Source organism: Tiliqua scincoides, chromosome 8 (genome assembly GCF_035046505.1).
Source record: "Tiliqua scincoides isolate rTilSci1 chromosome 8, rTilSci1.hap2, whole genome shotgun sequence".
NCBI lineage: Eukaryota > Metazoa > Chordata > Lepidosauria > Squamata > Scincidae > Tiliqua > Tiliqua scincoides.
The window spans coordinates 60162836-60179987 of NC_089828.1; the positions used below are offsets into that span (position 1 = coordinate 60162836).

At 53.4% G+C, this 17152-nt stretch overlaps 2 protein-coding genes and 1 pseudogene across 2 annotated transcripts in view; 2 read left to right on the top strand and 1 right to left on the bottom strand.

Annotated features, from left to right (window-relative positions):
• The first annotated feature begins 379 nt into the window (after window positions 1–379).
• Window positions 380–3959, top strand: LOC136659360 (uncharacterized protein C2orf72-like). Its single transcript, XM_066636498.1, has 2 exons — window positions 380–1076; window positions 3769–3959. Exons 1-2 carry the CDS (start codon window positions 380–382, stop codon window positions 3957–3959), a joined length of 888 nt encoding a protein of 295 aa, XP_066492595.1.
• LOC136659802 (5S ribosomal RNA) lies at window positions 2980–3099 on the bottom strand (annotated as a pseudogene).
• Window positions 3960–13121: 9162 nt separating the features above from the next.
• BAZ1B (bromodomain adjacent to zinc finger domain 1B) overlaps window positions 13122–17152 on the top strand; it is a 29079-nt gene continuing 25048 nt past the window's right edge. Inside the window, exon 1 of the mRNA XM_066635028.1 lies at window positions 13122–13373. Within this exon, the coding sequence (XP_066491125.1) occupies window positions 13225–13373 (149 nt within the window). The 5' untranslated portion in view covers window positions 13122–13224. The remainder of the gene's footprint in view (window positions 13374–17152) is intronic.

The following is a 17152-nucleotide window of genomic DNA, read 5'->3' on the forward strand; positions in this document are numbered from 1 at the left end:
GGCTTTTTGGAAAACCCAGTTCTGGACCCTGATTGTGGGAACGTTGTGACCAGTGCGGACCTGAAGCACCCAGGCCGATGCCACGGCAGGGGTGTCAGCCTCTGGCTTGCCTTTAACCCAGGTGCAGGGTGACCAAGGCAGCATCACCCAGGGCCCTCCACTGTGGACCACTTCTGTGCCCGTGGGCTTCATGCGGGGGCCCCTCCATTGCGGCCCACCCCGGCAAGAGGGGGCCCACGGGAGGGGGTAGTTTGCTGAGTGTCCCCTGAGCTCATGCCATAAGGCTGCTTGCATTGTGACATCAGCAGGGAGGGCAGGAGGAGGTCCCTGGAGCCCAGCAGAGGGCAGCAGCAGGCTGCAGGGCAGGTGCCAGCAGGACATGGGCACGGAGGGGCAGGGCTCGGGACAGCCGCCCAAGGGGCAGAGCTCAGGGCAGCCTCCCAAGGGACAGGGCTCAGGGCAGCCCCCCAAGCCACCAGTATGCATCCCGCTGGCCGGGGAGAAGGTCCTGCAGGAGTTCCAGATCCTGGTGCAGAAGGTGGGGGGCAGGCCTGAGGTACTCCTGATTGGGGAGACGCTGGAGGGCAAGGACATCCACGGCATGATGAGCAAGTTTGTGCAGGACCTCTTCTCTGCTACCTGCCACCCTGTCCACCCCGCAGATGCCCTGAAGGAGCCCTGCACGGCCACCTGCTCCCTGGGTGGCAGGCAGTGCCAGCTCATCTTCTTCCTATGCCGGGCCTCATGCCTGCAGGGCAAGCGGACGGAGCTGCGCAAGGTGCTGAAGGAGGTCAAGAAGTTTGTCCAGCGGTCCCCCTGCGCCCTGGTGGGGGTCATCATGGACCCCACAAAAGGAGAGGCGGAGGCAGCACGAAACCAGATGCTCCGGATGCTCCAGAGTGTCTTCCCCAAGCCGGTGAACAAACGGGGCAAGCAGGCGGCCGGCAGTAAAGGGGGGACATCACTGGAGCTGGAGGACATCGAGGTGGAAGCGGAGGTCTACATCCCTGGAGAAACACGGGGCAATCTGGCCATCATGAAGGCTGCCTGCCGGGCGTCAGAAGCCCTGGCCAAAGGTGCAGTAGGGTGAAACAGTGGGAGGGATAAGGAGAGGAGAGCCCCGCTGGGTCAGGCCCAGGGCCCATCTGGTCCAGCTCCCTCTACCCCACAGTGGCCCACCAGATGCTATGGGGGGGGGGGAAACACACGACAACAAGAGACTTGCGTCCTATTGCAAGTCTCCATCTGGCATAGCCTGAGGAGGTAGCCTGCTTTTAAAACCAGGAGGTTGCATGTACCCATAATAATAATAATAATAATAATAATAATAATAATAATAATAATAATAATAATAATAATAATAGTACACCTTTCTTGGTCTTTATTCAAGACTTTATTAAAGGTGGTTTACATAGGCAGGCTAATTTAAATCCCCGCAGGGGATTGAAAATTCTTCTTTACAATTTACAATTGAAAATTCTTCTTTACAATTTACAATTGAAAGAAGGCTCTATGTTTCAAGAGCCACAACAATTCAGATGTTTCATTCTGATCTGGCCTCCATCCTCCCACACTCAGAGCAGATGGAATAGCTTGGCTTCAGCTTGTCAGCTGCTTCAAGGTCGCATGGTGCCGGTGGCCTCGAACTGGCGACCTTGTGGATGTTATCTTCAGGCAAATGGAGGCTCTACCCTCTAGACCAGAACTCCTGCCCTCCTACAATCATGGCTTATAACTGTGATGGACCTTTCTTCTAGAATTTGTCCCATCCCCTTTTAAAGGCATTTAGGCCAGGTGCCATCACCACATCCTGTGGCAAGGAATTAATTACAAACTGGGTAGAGAAATTTTGTCATTTTTCTGTTCTAACTCTCCTGCCACTTAGTGTTAGTGGCTGTCCCTTCATTCTGGTGCTTTGTGAGAGGAAAAAGAACCCTGCCCATGTATAATTTTATATGCTTCAATCATGTCCCCCCTCAGGTGCCTTTTTTCTAGGCCGAAGAGCCCCAAATGTTGTATCCTTTCCTCCTAAGAGAGGTGCCCCTGTCCAGTCATCTTTTTGGTCATTTTCTTCTGCACCTTTTCTGGTTCTAGCATATCTTTTTGAGACGTGGTGACCAGAACTGTACGCAATACTCCACATGTAGCCTTACCATTGATTTGTACAATGGCATAATGATCAGGGCCTTTTTCTTCACAGTCCCTTTCCTAATGATCCTGAGCATGAAATTGGCCTTTCAAGCCATTGGGTTGTCACTTTCATAGAGTGTCAACCAGTACTCCAAGGTCTCTCTCCTGATCCATCACCAACAGCTTAGAAAGCCACCAGCATATATTTGACGTTTTGATTTTTTGCCCCAATCTGCATTACTTCACACTTGGGGCGCAAATCCTAACCCACTTTCCAGCACTGAAATAAGGGCAATGCAGCTCTGATATAAGGGAACAAGCATTCCCTTACTTTGCAGAGGCCTCCGTGAGTGCCACCCAACAGCACACATCCCATTGGCACTGCTATGCCAATGCTGGAAAGTTGATTAGGATTCAGGCCTTACTGACATTGGAGTGCATCTGCCATTTTGCTGGATGGGATTCTGGCCAGTGTGGCTGCCGGGTGCTGGGCTGCAGCTTCCTCCAGTGACTCTGCCCTGCTCTCCTGCTCCCCCTTATGCCCAGACCTCCCTTCCAGAGCCCCCAAACACATATCACAAGATTTTTTTGTACAAACCAGAAAACCAAACACAAATCCCACAGTTGCCGCTGAGTGGCTGAGCCAAGTGGTTTGGAAGTGGTTGCAAATCTTGCACTGAGCGTTTCAGTTCAGCTTCAATGTAGCCCAGTGGTTTTAGTGTTGGGTTCAGTTCTGGTTCACTGAAGAAAGAGAAACAGCTTTGGGGTTCATGTTATGGGTTCAGCTTGATGCCCTGCTCAACAGTGATGGTTGGTTGGCAGCCTTCAGTCTCGAAAGACTATGGTATAAGCCTACAGCACCTGGTATTCCCAGGTGGTCTCCCATCCAAGTACTAACCAGGCCTGACCCTGCTTAGCTTGCGAGATCAGACAAGATCAGGCATGAGCAGGGTAACAGTTGCTGCCAACAGTGATGTGCTACTGAATTTGGTTCTGAGTGTAGGACTTGCACTCTGAGAAGCCAAACTTTGTAAAATCAAGTGGGGGGGGCGCTCATTTGCATCTGCCCATGACCAATCAAAGCAGAACAAATGTTGTCATCTGGGCATTTATGTGGATGGGCTTGAATGGTTTTGCCCTGGGGCAAAGCTCCAGAGTGGGCAGGTCCTTGTGCTGACATGGTGGGCACTGGTAGGGAGGTTCCAGGGACCAGCCTATCTAGTGTGGTCTTGAGCCAGTGTCCAACCTGGTCTACTCCTGATGCCACTTGAGTGCAAAACTGATCAAAGCAGCAGGACTTCTGCTGTCCTTTTCGCAGAATGGAGGTTACTGTTCTTTCTTACAGCACAGAAATTCTTGCAGCCCAGGCTGGTGTTGTAATTCTCGGGCCGAGTTCCAACACGGCCTGTCTTGGGTTAGGGTTAGGGTCTGCCAAGTCTCCATCACAGCACAGGGTCCGTGGGAGGTGTCCCTCATTTGTAGGGATGGGCATCCGGTCTTGCTGCCCTGATAGGACTGGGCATTGTCTGTCATCTCTCCCCCCTCCCCCCTTGGTGGCCACATCTTGAAGAGATGGGAGTGGGAATGTGATGCCAGGGCCTCCTCTGCCATCAGGTTAACCAGAGAATTCCTGTGCAGGTTTGTCGGAGCCCGGGGTGGCTAAGGATCCGCTAACCGTTTCAGGTTCTTCGTGGACTTGGTTTTTTGTCAAAGGCCTCCTGGGGACTGCACTTGTTGTCGGCATGGCATCCGGCGTGGGGTGGTACCTCTATGAGCAAGGACTTCTCCCTCCAGACTTGATCCCAACAGCCTTCTTCTCCTTCGCCTGAGGTGCGTGCACGTTTCCTTTCCAGTCTTGTTAGGAACCGGCACGTGATGTGGAGTGAGGGAAGGTGCTCGCCCTGCCTCCAGACCGTGCAGCAGGAGCATTGTCGGGAGGGGGGCACTACCAGCCATTTGGCACCCACACTGTCTAACAAACAGCCCGATTTTATGTGGCCGTACCACCACCAGTTCTGGCTGCAGCTGACACTTTACAGCATTGCCAAAGGCCTTCCAGAAGCCTTTATCTTGCTTACCTGGGGTGGCCACTTTGTCTCCTCAGATTTGTGCCACCACCATTGGTGGCTGAGGGGCTTAGAGAGAGGTAAGGGAAAATACTTTCCCTTCTCCCTCCCAAGCTGCCCAATTGTCCCCATCACCACAGCAAGCAGTGCAGCCTGTTTTGATGCAGCTGCATGCTATGGTGGAGAAAAGCATAGAATTTGGCTGTGACTTGTGGAACTCACTGCTACAAGATGCGCTGACAAGGTGCTAGCTTGGATGGCTTTTTAAAAGCATTTGACAGCACTGTGGAGGAACACAATAGGCCTCTGCAGTGCTCTTAACCATGACAGGTTAAAATGAAACCAACTGCTGGGCTGAGAGAAGGTGGCCTTCTGTGCCAGGCTGTCCTTGCCCATTTCCTGGGGGAACCTGGTGGGTGCTCTGGGGCCAAAAATTAGATGGTCTTTTTTGCCTTGCTGGATGAGACAATTCTCAACAGTATTTGGCCAGGATGAAAGAGGGTGGAGGAATTTTCCAGCAGCCTCTGCCACGAAGGGACCAGGTTGGACAGGCACAGTAACCTTGGCTTGCTCTGCATTGTGGCCAAGGACTCCAGAGCCATGCATGTGAAGTGCCTGGCCTGCTTGCAAGGCAGCATGTCAACACTAGTGGTGTCATACCCTTCCTGATGCAGCCGAGAGACTAGTATCAGGATTGCTGGAGGAGTCATGGGGGTGAGTTGCTATTGTTGGACTCTTTACATAGAGTGAAAAATGCAGATCTCTGTAGAGGGCATTGCATTCTACAACTTGGCAGTAGGGAGGGGAGTCTAGAGGGAGGGGAAGCAGGCTTTTTTCACCTTTGAATACTCAAACTTAGTTCTTAGTAGGGACTCAGGCATGGTGCCAAAGGCATAAGGGAATGGAGGGGATTTGCATGCATTGGGTGGAGCCAGGTTGGAGGGAGGGATCAAGCAGAATCACTGGTGGACCAGTCAAGGCAGTGGGAATGAGCAGCTCCTTCCAGGAGCTGAGAGGCAAAGGGCAGCAGCTGCAGGCAGGGGAAGGTTGGAGGCCTCAGCTGGACTGATGGGCATGTCCCTTTTGGAAGTCAGGTGGATCTGCCTGCCCAGTCTTTGTTTCTGAGGTGTGGCTCAGATAGTGAACCCAGGTTTGATGCCCTGACCAAAGGCCCAGAATTTTGCCCTGAAGGCTGGGACAGCCTTGTTCAGACCATCACCCTGCAGCCCCTTGCAGACATCTCCAGTTTAAAAGTGGGGGGACGGAGCCCCTGCAGGCAGAGCAGTATGACTGCTGGGCAGCTCCGGGGTTTGCCATGGTGGAGAAAGCTCTTTGCCCTGGCAAAAGCTGCTAGCACAGTGGGAGCGGACCACAGTGGGAGCGGCAGCAGGGGCTGGGAGGCTGAGGCTGGCAGAAGGCAGCTCTGGCTCAGCACCGTGTCCTTTTCCAGAGTCCTTTTTGGCTGGCCAGTGGAGCATTTGGCAACGACAACTGCCTTCATACTCCCATCTTTGCAGACCCTTGGCAGAAATTCTGTGGAACTGACGGTCTTGGTTTCTCTTTCTCACCAGATTCTGAAATCACCTGGATTTCAGCTGTCCTGCAAAATAAACCCAAGAGCCTGCTGCACTCTGTGTTTGTGTCTGTGCCCCGTGGTGCTGGAGATGGAGAGCAGCGAGGATGCCAGCTGAGCTGTTCTGAACAGTTGGGAAGACTTTGCTCTCAGTCCCTGAGGCCTCCTCTGTAGGGTTAGGGTTAGGGTTAGGCCACACAGGCATTTGGTTGGGCCACCTACCCTTTGCTCTGCCTCACACTGCTGAGCTGGGATGCACAGGAGGCACAGCAGGGTCAGTACACTGGCTCTAGAATGGAAGAGCAGTGGGGGAATGGAAGAGACAGAGGGGCACACAGCTGGGACAGAGACAAGAGGCACTGCCCCAGACCTCAGCATGGGTTCTGGTGTCCACATGCAGAAACACTGCTTGTCACAACAAAGACTCTTGTGCTACCATGAGACTCACACAGTTTTTTATCTGTTTTTGTGGGCCAGAGTGGAGTCCCAGCTGCAACCACAGCGGAGTCTTGGGGTGGCCACAGAGCACTGCTTCCAGCTGCGGTCAGAGGTGCACAGCCCCCCCTGCCCTGTTCCTGACATGTGGTTCTGTATACATGAGTGTGTGATGCTGGGTGCATGCCAGCCAGTCACCAGGCTGACCAGGCCAGTCTCATGGCATTCAGAATTAGGTTGTTGGCAAGGAAGCCACGGATCCTGCAGGCCTTCAGGAAGAGGCAAACAATCTAGCAGGTTGGCTTAGGATCTGAGCAGGAGCAGAGTCTTACTCGTGAGTAAGAGCCCAAGGGTCAGGCACTTGGGAAAATAAATAAAACTGAGGAGGATAAAGTGGAAAGCAAGTTTTTCTACTTTGTTTTAAATTAACCCTATACTTAACCCAAGTTAAACTTAATCTAAGTTAGAACATAACCTAAACAGTTCAGTAAATTGGGACACAGAATCTAGGTGACAGCAATAAATAAACAAACATACAAAATCAAATAAAAACTAGCATGAGCTTAAAAAACAGTCCAGCCTAAGAGAACAGAACTAGGAGGGTAAGAGCCTAGGAAGGGCCAGTTCCCAACCACCCTCACAATCTAGCATAGTCCATTTCAGCAATTTAGCATCACCACCTTCAGGAGGTGATAAGAGCCCCATTAGGCTAATCCAAGCAACCCATTCAGGGGCCTGCAGAGTGGATTAAGCCCATCAGCAGCCTTTTGTATTCCTGAGCTTTTGTAATCTCACCTGGGAAAACCAGCCCCCCCTTTCAATCAGCAAGGAGGGGGGGAGGAGGAGCTAGCTAAGGGTATAAAGCTAGGGCCTGCCATCGCTGGAGCCTCTCTGCAGCAGCACGTGGCCTTTGGGACCCCAAGTGCCTCTGGGAGCTAAGTGCCAGGTAAGGCACCCAGCGTTTAGCATCTGGGCAAGTTCAGCAGCAGGGCGAGGAGGCCAGGGCCCCAGACACTGCCCTTCTCTTCCCTTGAGAAGAGGGCTGCTAACCAGTGTAGGGTTTTTAAAAGTACCCCTAAATAAAAATTAAAAAAAAAGCTATGCAGTCAGGCAGCCAGCAGCAGGGTGGGGGCTATCCAGTGTTCTGCATCGAGTGCCACATGTATGACTATTTGCCTCTGGGGCATGTCATGGGTGTGTCCTCGGTGCAAGGAGCCTCAGGGAACGTGTCCGCTCCCTCGAAGCCTTGGTGGCCGACCTGGAGAAGCAGAGGCCAGCAGAGAAGGACCGTGGGGAGACTTCCGGGGCGATCAGGCTTCGTCCCAACCTCAGGTGTGCAGCTCCTCAGCTGCCTGGGTGGGAAGTCTCGGGACTGGAGGACGTCATCCTGGAGAGGAGGGAAACAATCCCCTAGGGGGGACCCCTTCTCCAGAGGACGGGCCCGTATCTGAACACACTCAGGATACTCCTTGGCAGGAGGGGCTTCTTGTAGTGGGGGATTCGATTATTAGAAACATAGAGAGGGGGGTTTGCGACGGATGTGAGGACCGCATGGCGACTTGCCTACCTGGTGCGAAGGTTGCGGACATCACTTCTCCGCAAGAAGGCAGGCGGAGATCAGGGGTCTCAATGCGTGGATGAGACGGTGGTGTAGGGAGGAGGGGTTTAGATTCGTTAGGCACTGGGGAATGTTTTGGGACAAGCGGGGCCTGTACCGGAGGGAAGGGCTTCACTTGAACCAGGATGGAACCAGACTGCTGGCGAATAACATTAAAAAGGTGGCAGAGCAGCTTTTAATCTGATCCCTGGGAGAAGGCCGACAGGAGCCGAGGGGCATCTGGTTCAGGACTCCTCATCCCTATGGGACAAGGATGGGGAGATTAGAGAATAACAAGACAAAGGCAGAGTAGGAGAAGAAATTGGGAATGGTCGCGTGATGGGATGTGATAGACGGTTTGGCACAGTGAGAGGATGCGGGGACAAAGGAGCGAATAAGCAGCCCATCCTGGGGCATTCCATGTACAAATGCTTTTATGCGAATGCCCGAAGTCTCCGAGCAAAGATGGGAGAACTGGAATGTCTGGTGACAAAGGAAAACATTGACATAGTGGGCATAACGGAAACCTGGTGGAATGCGGCAAATCAGTGGGATATTGCAATCCCGGGCTATAAACTCTACAGGAGGGACAGGCAGGGGCGTGTTGGAGGTGGGGTGGCCGTTTATGTTAAGGAAGAGATAGAATCTAGAAAAGTAGAGATTGAAGGCGGGTCCGACTCCACCGTAGAATCTCTGTGGTTAAATTACCAGCCCTGTGGAGTGATGTAATACTGGGGGCATACTATCGTCCTCCAGACCAGAAATCGGAAGGGGACCTTGAAATGAGGAAACAGATCAGGGAGGTGACAAGGAGGGACAGGGTTGTAATCATGGGGGACTTCAATTATCCTTATATTGACTGGGTCAATTTGTGTTCTGGTCACGAAAAGGAGACTGGATTCCTTGACGTGCTAAATGACTTAGAGCAGCTAGTCATGGAGCCCACCAGAGGACAGGTGACTCTGGATTTAATATTGTGCGGTACACAGGACCTGGTTAGAGATGTCAATGTTACGGAGCCGTTGGGGAACAGTGATCATGCTGCGATCCATTTTGACATGCACGTCGGGGGAAGAATACCGGGCAAATCTTTCACAAAAACCCTTGACTTCCGACGGGCGGACTTCCCTCAGGTGAGGAGGCTGGTTAGAAGAAGGTTGAAAGGGAAGGTAAAAAGAGTCCAATCTCTCCAGAGTGCATGGTGGTTGCTTAAAACAACAGTAATAGAGGCCCAGCAGAGGTGTCTACCACAAAGAAAGAAGGTATTCCACTAAATCCAGGAGGGTGCCCGCATGGCTAACAAGCCAAGTTAGAGAGGCTGTAAAGGGCAAGGAAGCTTCCTTCAGTAAATGGAAGTCTTGCCCTAATAAGGAGAATAAAAAGGAACATAAACTGTGGCAAAAGAAATGTAAGAGTTGATACAGGAGGCCAAGCAAGACTATGAGGAATGCATGGCCAGCAACATTAAGGGGAATAATAAAAGCTTCTTCAAATATGTTAGAAGCAGGAAGCCCGCCAGAGAAGCGGTTGGCCCTCTGGATGGTGAGGGAGGGAAAGGGGAGATAAAAGGAGACTTAGAGATGGCAGAGAAATTAAATGAGTTCTTTGCATCTGTATTCATAGCAGAAGACCTCAGGCAGATACCGCTGCCCGAACGGCCCCTCCTGACCGAGGAGTTAAGTCAGATAGAGGTTAAAAGAGAAGATGTTTCAGACCTCATTGATAAAGATCAATAAGTCACTGGGCCCAGATGGCATCCATCCAAGAGTTATGAAGGAATTGAAGAATGAAGTTGCTGATCTCTTGACTAAGATATTCAACTTGTCCCTCAAAACGGCCACGGTGCCAGAAGATTGGAGGATAGCAAATGTCACGCCTATTTTTAAAAAGGGAAAGAGGGGGGACCCGGGAAACTATAGGCCGGTCAGCCTAACATCCATACTGGGTAAGATGGTGGAATGCCTCATCAAAGATAGGATCTCAAAACACATAGACAAACAAACCTTGCTGAGGGAGAATCAGCCTGGCTTCTGTAAGGGTAAGTCTTGCCTCACGAACCTTATAGAATTCTTTGAAAAGGTCAACAGGCATGTGGATGCGGGAGAACCCGTGGACATTATATATCTGGACTCTCAGAAGGCGTTTGACACGGTCCCTCACCAAAGGCTACTGAAAAAACTCCACAGTCAGGGAATTAGAGGACAGGTCCTCTCATGGATTGAGAACTGGTTGGAGGCCAGGAAGCAGAGAGTGGGTGTCAATGGGCAATTTTCACAATGGAGAGAGGTGAAAAGCGGAGTGCCCCAAGGATCTGTCCTGGGACCGGTGCTTTTCAACCTCTTCATAAATGACCTGGAGACAGGGTTGAGCAGTGAAGTGGCTAAGTTTGCAGACGACACCAAACTTTTCCGAGTGGTGAAGACCAGAAGTGATTGTGAGGAGCTCCAGAAGGATCTCTCCAGACTGGCAGAATGGGCAGCAAAATGGCAGATGCGCTTCAATGTCAGTAAGTGTAAGGTCATGCACATTGGGGCAAAAAATCAAAATTTCACATATAGGCTGATGGGTTCTGAGCTGTTTGTGACACATCAGGAGAGAGATCTTGGGGTGGTGGTGAACAGGTCGATGAAAGTGCCGACCCAATGTGCAGTGGCAGTGAAGAAGGCCAATTCTATGCTTGGCCAATTCTTAGAAAAGGTATTGAGAACAAAACGGCTAATATTATAATGCCGTTATACAAATCGATGGTAAGGCCACACCTGGAGTATTGTGTCCAGTTCTGGTTGCCGCCTCTCAAAAAAGTCATAGTGGAAATGGAAAAGGTGCAAAAGAGAGCGACTAAGATGATTATGGGGCTGGGGCACCTTCCTTATGAGGAAAGGCTACGGCGTTTAGGCCTCTTCAGCGTAGAAAATAGGTGCCTCGGGGGCACCTATTTGTATGACTGAGACATACAAAATTATGCAGGAGATGGACAGAGCAGATAGAGAGCTGCTCTTTACACTCTCGCATAACACCAAACCAGGGGACATCCACTAAAATTGAGTGTCGGGAGAGTTAGGACAGGCAAAAGAAAATACTTCTTTACTCAGCGCGTGGTTGGTCTGTGGAACTCCTTGCCACAGGATGTGGTGACAGCATCTGGCCTGGACGCCTTTAAAAGGGGATTGGACAAGTTTCTGGAGGAAAAATCCATTACAGGTTACAAGGCATGATGTGTATGTGCAACCTCCTGATTTTAGAAATGGGCTATGTCAGAATGCCAGATGAAAGGAAGGGCACCAGGATGGAGGTCTCTTGTTATCAGGTGTGCTTCCTGGGGCATTTGGTGGGCCGCTGTGGGATACAGGAAGCTGGACTAGATGGGCCTGTGGCCTGATCCAGTGGGGCTGTTCTTATGTTCTTGCTTTCTGTTGCACTTGGGTGAAACTTCTGTGACTGGCTGCATCGTTTTTGGTCAGCAGATTTGAACCTGCCAACAACCAAATCCCAGGAACTTCCTGACTTCAGAGTAAACAAATGCTGGAGTTAACCACATGCAAGAGGCACCTTCAGCCTTAGCTCCCCTCACCAACTTCACGGACAACCAGATTGAACAGTTGTATGTAGAAGGCAGAGGCCTCGTCAGCACACTTTCAGCAGGCTTCAGTACAACATAGGCACCATCTTGTGCCAGGGCCATACCACCAAGAGTCCTCAGGGTGCAAGAACCCCCCCCCCCGAGCCTCCATGCTTTCCTCTGGTCATTGTGGGCATAACAAGCCAGGCTGCAGGCTGCTCGTGGCCTCACCTACCCTCTGCCCACCCCTGCTGCCATTGCAGTGCTCACAAATTGTAGAGACCAGCTGGTGCTGCCCTGAGCAGCACTCCCATGTGCTATACCACCCCAAGAACCGCTGTGCCAGCTGGCAACAGAATAGGCATCATATGGCTCCCCTCTCAAGTCTGCCCCCCCCCTTTTTTCAGACTGCTGCTATGGAGCCTGCTGGGCTGCCTCACAATGTGCCCTTCACCAAGAAAGCAGTCTATCGTCTTGCTTTCCCTTTCAGCCAGAACCTAGTCCTCCTGGGCTGCAACTGGGATGCAATAAGACCTCTGTACCCCCCTGGAAGGACACACCTGAACTCAGCCAAGCCCAGGGTGCACACCCAGGAGATGCTGCTGGGGCCAGGATTTGGTCAGGGATGTCTTCAGATTCTTTGTTCAGGCTGCTACAACTACCCCTGCTCTGGAAGCAGAATTTTGGCCTCCCCCCAGGTGTCCATGTCATCTGTTTTGTGGCCTCTTCCTTTAAGGGACATGTTTTTGAGAGGCTTCTCCCACTCAGAACGTCTCTACCACAGTAGTTCCCCTCACCCTGGAGGAACTGCTGAGAGGGGCATCACACATCAAGGACTATGGGGAGGTCGTTTCTCTTGCCCTCCCCGAGCAGTCCTTTAGACCCTGCGCTCCCCTGAGCCTGCTTCAACCTTCCTACGGGTGGTTCTGCTTCACTCCCTCCCTGCCGTGCTTGTCCCCCGATCCTTCCAACTTTCTGGGACTGACGCAGCTCTGCCAACGGGGTGTGCAGCAGGGACGTGTGGTGGGTGGGGAGGCAGGGGCGGCAGAGCCTCCACACCTGCTGCGCGAGGGGCTCGAGCACTCTCAACCCACGTGCAGAGCGGTGCCTTTCGAAGGGCTCCCGTGGCAGGCTCTGCCTCACCTGCCTCCCCCACTGCAGTCCCTGGTGTGCACTGCAGCCTCCAGGGAAGGGAACGCTGTTCCTCTGTCTCCGGACTTCCCTGCACATCCCCCCGTGCGGCTCCAGGGGCGGGCGGACCCGGACCGTGCATGCACACGTGCAGCGGCAGACAGTGTCCCCGCAGGTGGCGCTCCCCGGGCTGCGTGCGGGAAAGGCGCTCTGCACGCGCTCAGAGGCACTCTTGCCGTCGCGCATCCGTCGCGCCGCCCGCGCACTTCCGTCGTGCTCCGGGGCGCGGTTCCTTTAAGACGGGGCCGCGCGCGGCCCAGACAAAAGCCGGGAAGATCCCCGCCCCTCTCCGGGCCCCGGATGAAGCCGCGCGCTGCCATCGGCCGAGGAGGGCGGGGCACGACCCGCAGCGACGCTCAAAATGGCGGGCGGGCGGGCGCCGCGCTCCTCTGTGGCGCTTACATAACGCGACCTTCCCTCCCGGCCTCGCGCGGCGCGCGTCTGAGTGACGTGAGCGCCGGCCAATGGCGCGCCGCGCCCGCAGAGCCGGCCAATGCGGGCGCGAGAGCCGGCGAGGGCGGGGAAAGGGGCGCGCGGCTGGCGCGTGCGCGGACGGGGAGGAGGGGCATCGCGCTGCCTGCCGGCTTCGCCTCCCGCGCGCGGCGGAGGAGGGGGAGGGGCGGGGCGCTCCCGCCATTTTCTTCCCTCGGAGCGGCCTCGCTTCTCCTCCGCGATGGCGCCGCTGCTGGGCCGCAAGCCCTTCCCGCTCGCCAAGCCCCTGCCGCCCGGGGGGGACCCGCCGTCGCTGCCGCCGCCCGAGGAGGCCGCGCCGGAGCCGCGCTTCGTCGTCGCCCACACGCAGGAGGCCTTCCGCTCCAGAGAGTATCCGTCGCCGCCGCCCGCCTCCCCGGGAGCGAGCCCGCTTCTGAGCCTCGGCCGCGGGCCCCGCTGGCCGCAGTGGACTCGCTTCTGTGCGGGCGCCGGGCCACGGCCCGTGCGGGAGGGCCCTGCGCAGAGGCGCTCGGCTTCTCGGGAGCCCTCTGCTCTCTGCTCGGGAGCGGCCCGGCGCCGGAGGGTCTGCGCCGCCCCGCGCTGCCGCTGCCTGCCTGCGCCCTCGAGGGACACGGCCGCGCTGGGCTCAGGGCTGCGTCCGACCCCTCCGGCGTCGCCTCTGCGGGCTGCGATGGCGCCTCCTCCAGACACCGGCGGCAGCGCCTCTCCCGCTCTGCCGGAGGGAGACGCTCTCCAGACGCTCCAAGGCCGGGGCGGGAGGGGAGCTGGACGCGCCTCCTCTTCAGGCCCCCGCTCGGCACTGCGTTTCCTTTGTGTGAAGCTCGCCTGAGGCCTGGCGACGGGCTGCGTCTGGGTGTGCGCCGCGCCGCGCCGGCGAGCGGCCCTTCGGTTCCAGCTCTGCAGCTCCTTTCCTGGGCAGGCCTGGCCCCAGCATGCTCCAGGCAGTCGGTCTGCCTGGATGTGCTTTGCTCAGCCTTCTGGCTCGCCGGGCATCGTCCTGGTGCCGGAGCTGCCAAGGAGAGGAGCCTCGGAGGCAGAGCTAGAAGCTGCAGTCTGGACGGGCCGCATCTCCGTCCGACAGCAGTCTCCGCTCTGGGCAGGGCTGGGGTAAGTTCCCTTGGGGCACACTGGCCCTTCAAGGATGTCACCAGCTTCGTGGTATCAGGAGTCTAGGCAGAGATCAGGCAGCTCTTCAGTGGTTCTGTCTGGGGTGAGATGTGCCAGCTGAAGAGGAGGGAACTTTGCTGGTGCTGCTACTGTTTCTCCACCCAGTACGCTGGAAGCACAAGCAGCCTATGTGAGCCTGCTGTGGAGACTTTGGAATTGTCTTCTTGCTTTCAGTGTGATGTTTGGAAAGTCCCTGCAGAGGGAGCTGTCCCTGGGCAGTGCTGCTTAATTGCAAAGTGCAGTCATAGAAGTGTCAGTGAGGGAGAGGAAGGAAGTGTGCTTGGAAGGGGAAATCTGAGGCAGGCAGTTCTGCAGTCTTCTGCTGTATATGTGTGGGTAGGAGCTGTGCTGGAGGGAGTGTGTGTGAGTGAGTATAGGGGATGCATCTGAGCCTCAGTAGCCATGAGAGGTTGCGGAGCACAAAGGAGCATGTGTGAAATGCAGCTTAGTGGAGCTACTGGTTCAGAATTGGGCAAGCTCAGGGAAGTATTCAGAGGGTGGCACATTGGTGCATTTTCCATGATGAGTAGAAAGCAAACACTGTAGGTGCAAAAGTGACTGAATTTGTGCATTTTGTTCTGTATGTGTATTTGATGGAGTGATATTGATCAGGCAGTTGGGGGGGGAGAGAAGTTGCACGCAGTGCTCCCTAGTGGGAGGGGGCAGTTCTGGCTGCTTTAGGGTGATTTATCATGTTGCTCTGGGAAACCTTGGAGTCTTATCCTTAGCTGCCAGTGGCCAACTCAGATAGAAAGGTGTTGTGGGTCTCCTAGGAGAGACTTTTCTTTCTCAAGCAAGTATGAAATAATGCACATTGGGGCAAAAAATCAAACTTCACATATAGGCTAATAGGTTCTGAGCTCTGTGACAGATCAGGAGAGAGATCTTGGGGTGGTGGTGGGCAGCTTGATGAAAGTGTTGACCCAATGTGCGGCAGCAGCAGAGAAGGCTAGTTCTATGCTTGGGATCATTAGAAAAGATGTTGAGAATAAGACGGCTAATATAATGCCATGGTACAAATCAAAGGTAAGGCCACACCAGGAGCATTGTGTCCAGTTTTGGTTGCCACCCCTCTGAAAGGATATCATGGAAATGGAAAAGGTGCAAAAGAGCGACTGAAATGTTTCCTAGGCTGGGGCACCTTCCTTATGAGGAAAGGCTGTGGAGTTTGGGCCTCTTTAGCTGAGAAAAGAGGCGCCTGAGGGGGGACATGATTGAGACATACAAAATTATGCAGGGGATGGACAGACTGGATAGAGAGATGCTCTTTACACTCTCACATAACACCAGAACCAGGGGACATCCACTAAAATTGAGTGTCAGGAGACTTAGGACAGACAAAAGAAAATGTTTCTTTGCTCAGCGTGTGGTTGGTCTGTGGAACTCCTTGCCACAGGATGTGGTGATGACATCTGGCCTGGATGCCTTTAAAAGGGGATTGGACAAGTTTCTGGAGGAAAAATTCATCAAGCCTTGATGTGTGTGTTCTGCCTCCTGATTTTAGAAATGGGCTATGTCAGAATGCCAGATGCAAGGGAGAGCACAAGGATGCAGGTGTCTTGTTGTCTTGTGTACTCCCTGGGGTGCTTGGTGGGCTGTTATGAGATACAGGAAACTGGACTAGATGGGCCTATGGTCTGATCCAGTGGGGCTGTTCTTATGTTCTCTGCTGCTGCCACTGGCAGGGAACAGAGGGCTAGACTCTTAGCTGAGGCACCAGGAGCCATTGTCTGATTTCAGTTTTGACTGCAAAGCTGCTTTGCCCATATCAGTTGCGGGGCTGCCAGTTTATTTAAACGTGTTCGCGCCTCCTTTTGGCAGTTATTCAAGATGACTTGCAACAGAAATGATAACTTATTGGGTACGGTAGAACATTCGAAACTGTTAAAAAAGAAGCACCCTGAAACAAAAATATGTCTGTGGAACAAACTGCATGATCCAAAAGTCTTAGTAAGTGAGGGCTCCTGAAAGGCCTCAGACCCCTTCCTGTGGCCTGCTTTTTATTGGAAGGTGGTCGTGGACTTGCTGCTGTTCCATAAGGGGTACAGCTGGATGACCCCAAATAGCAATCGCACTCTGGCATCCTCAGTGTAGCTTTTGTGCTCTCCTTGCATACGTAGAGGGCAATGTCCTTGTTGAATGGGGTCAACTCAAGGCATGTCAGGCCGGTTGGAGCATCTAGTGCCACCATTGTGTGTCTCCTGAACACAAAGAATCTGTGTGGCCCGGGTCATGACATTGTTGCGGCTTCTGAGGTTCAGAAGTGCAGATCTAAGACTTCTTGGTACGCTTGAAATCTTCCTGGCTTATCTTCTCTTGCAGCATGTGAGATGACAGGCTTATGCAAGCCACCTTGAATGTCTTGCTCAATTACAGTCATCTGTGCACCTCTGTGTTGACTTGCCAGTGCGCTGCACGCTTTTGCCTCCAGCTCCATAATTTTGAGCACCCATCACGGGCTGTTTCTGTGGCATGCAATTAGAAGTGTGGAACTTGCTCATTTAATTCCTCTTTTTCCTTCACTTTCTCTTCCCTTTCTCACAAGCCTGGTTTGTAAATATAAGATCAGGTAAACTGCTGCGATAAATGAACTGACCTCTGAGGAGCTGCAGGACCTATTTCCATAGGAGCAAAGCCTTGTAGTGTAATTGTGAAACATTCCTGTGTGCTGTGTTTGAGTGATCTTTCTGAGACATCATTGTAGAGATGCCTACAGAAGTTAGAAGTAATAGTTCTAGACCCATTCCTGGTTGCCACATTTCCAAAAAGATGTCGTGGGACTGGTCAAGGTGCAGCAGAGAGTGACCAGAATGATTACTGGGCTGGGGCACCTCACTTATGAGGAAAGGCTGCAACGTTTGGGGCTTTTCAGTGTTGAAAGAAGGCACCTAAGTCGGATATTTGTGACACACAAAACTATGCAGGAGATAGTCTGATCTGAGCTAGTGTGTGTAGCATCTGCCTGTTTCTGAGGGACTTGC

Excerpts from the sequence above, each read along its gene's own strand:
- LOC136659360 (XM_066636498.1), top strand. The coding sequence starts at position 380 with ATGGGCACGGAGGGGCAGGGCTCGGGACAGCCGCCCAAGGGGCAGAGC. Across the intron at positions 1,077-3,768 it reads GTCAGAAGCCCTGGCCAAAG|GTTTGTCGGAGCCCGGGGTG; the intron begins GTGCAGTAGGGT and ends ATTCCTGTGCAG.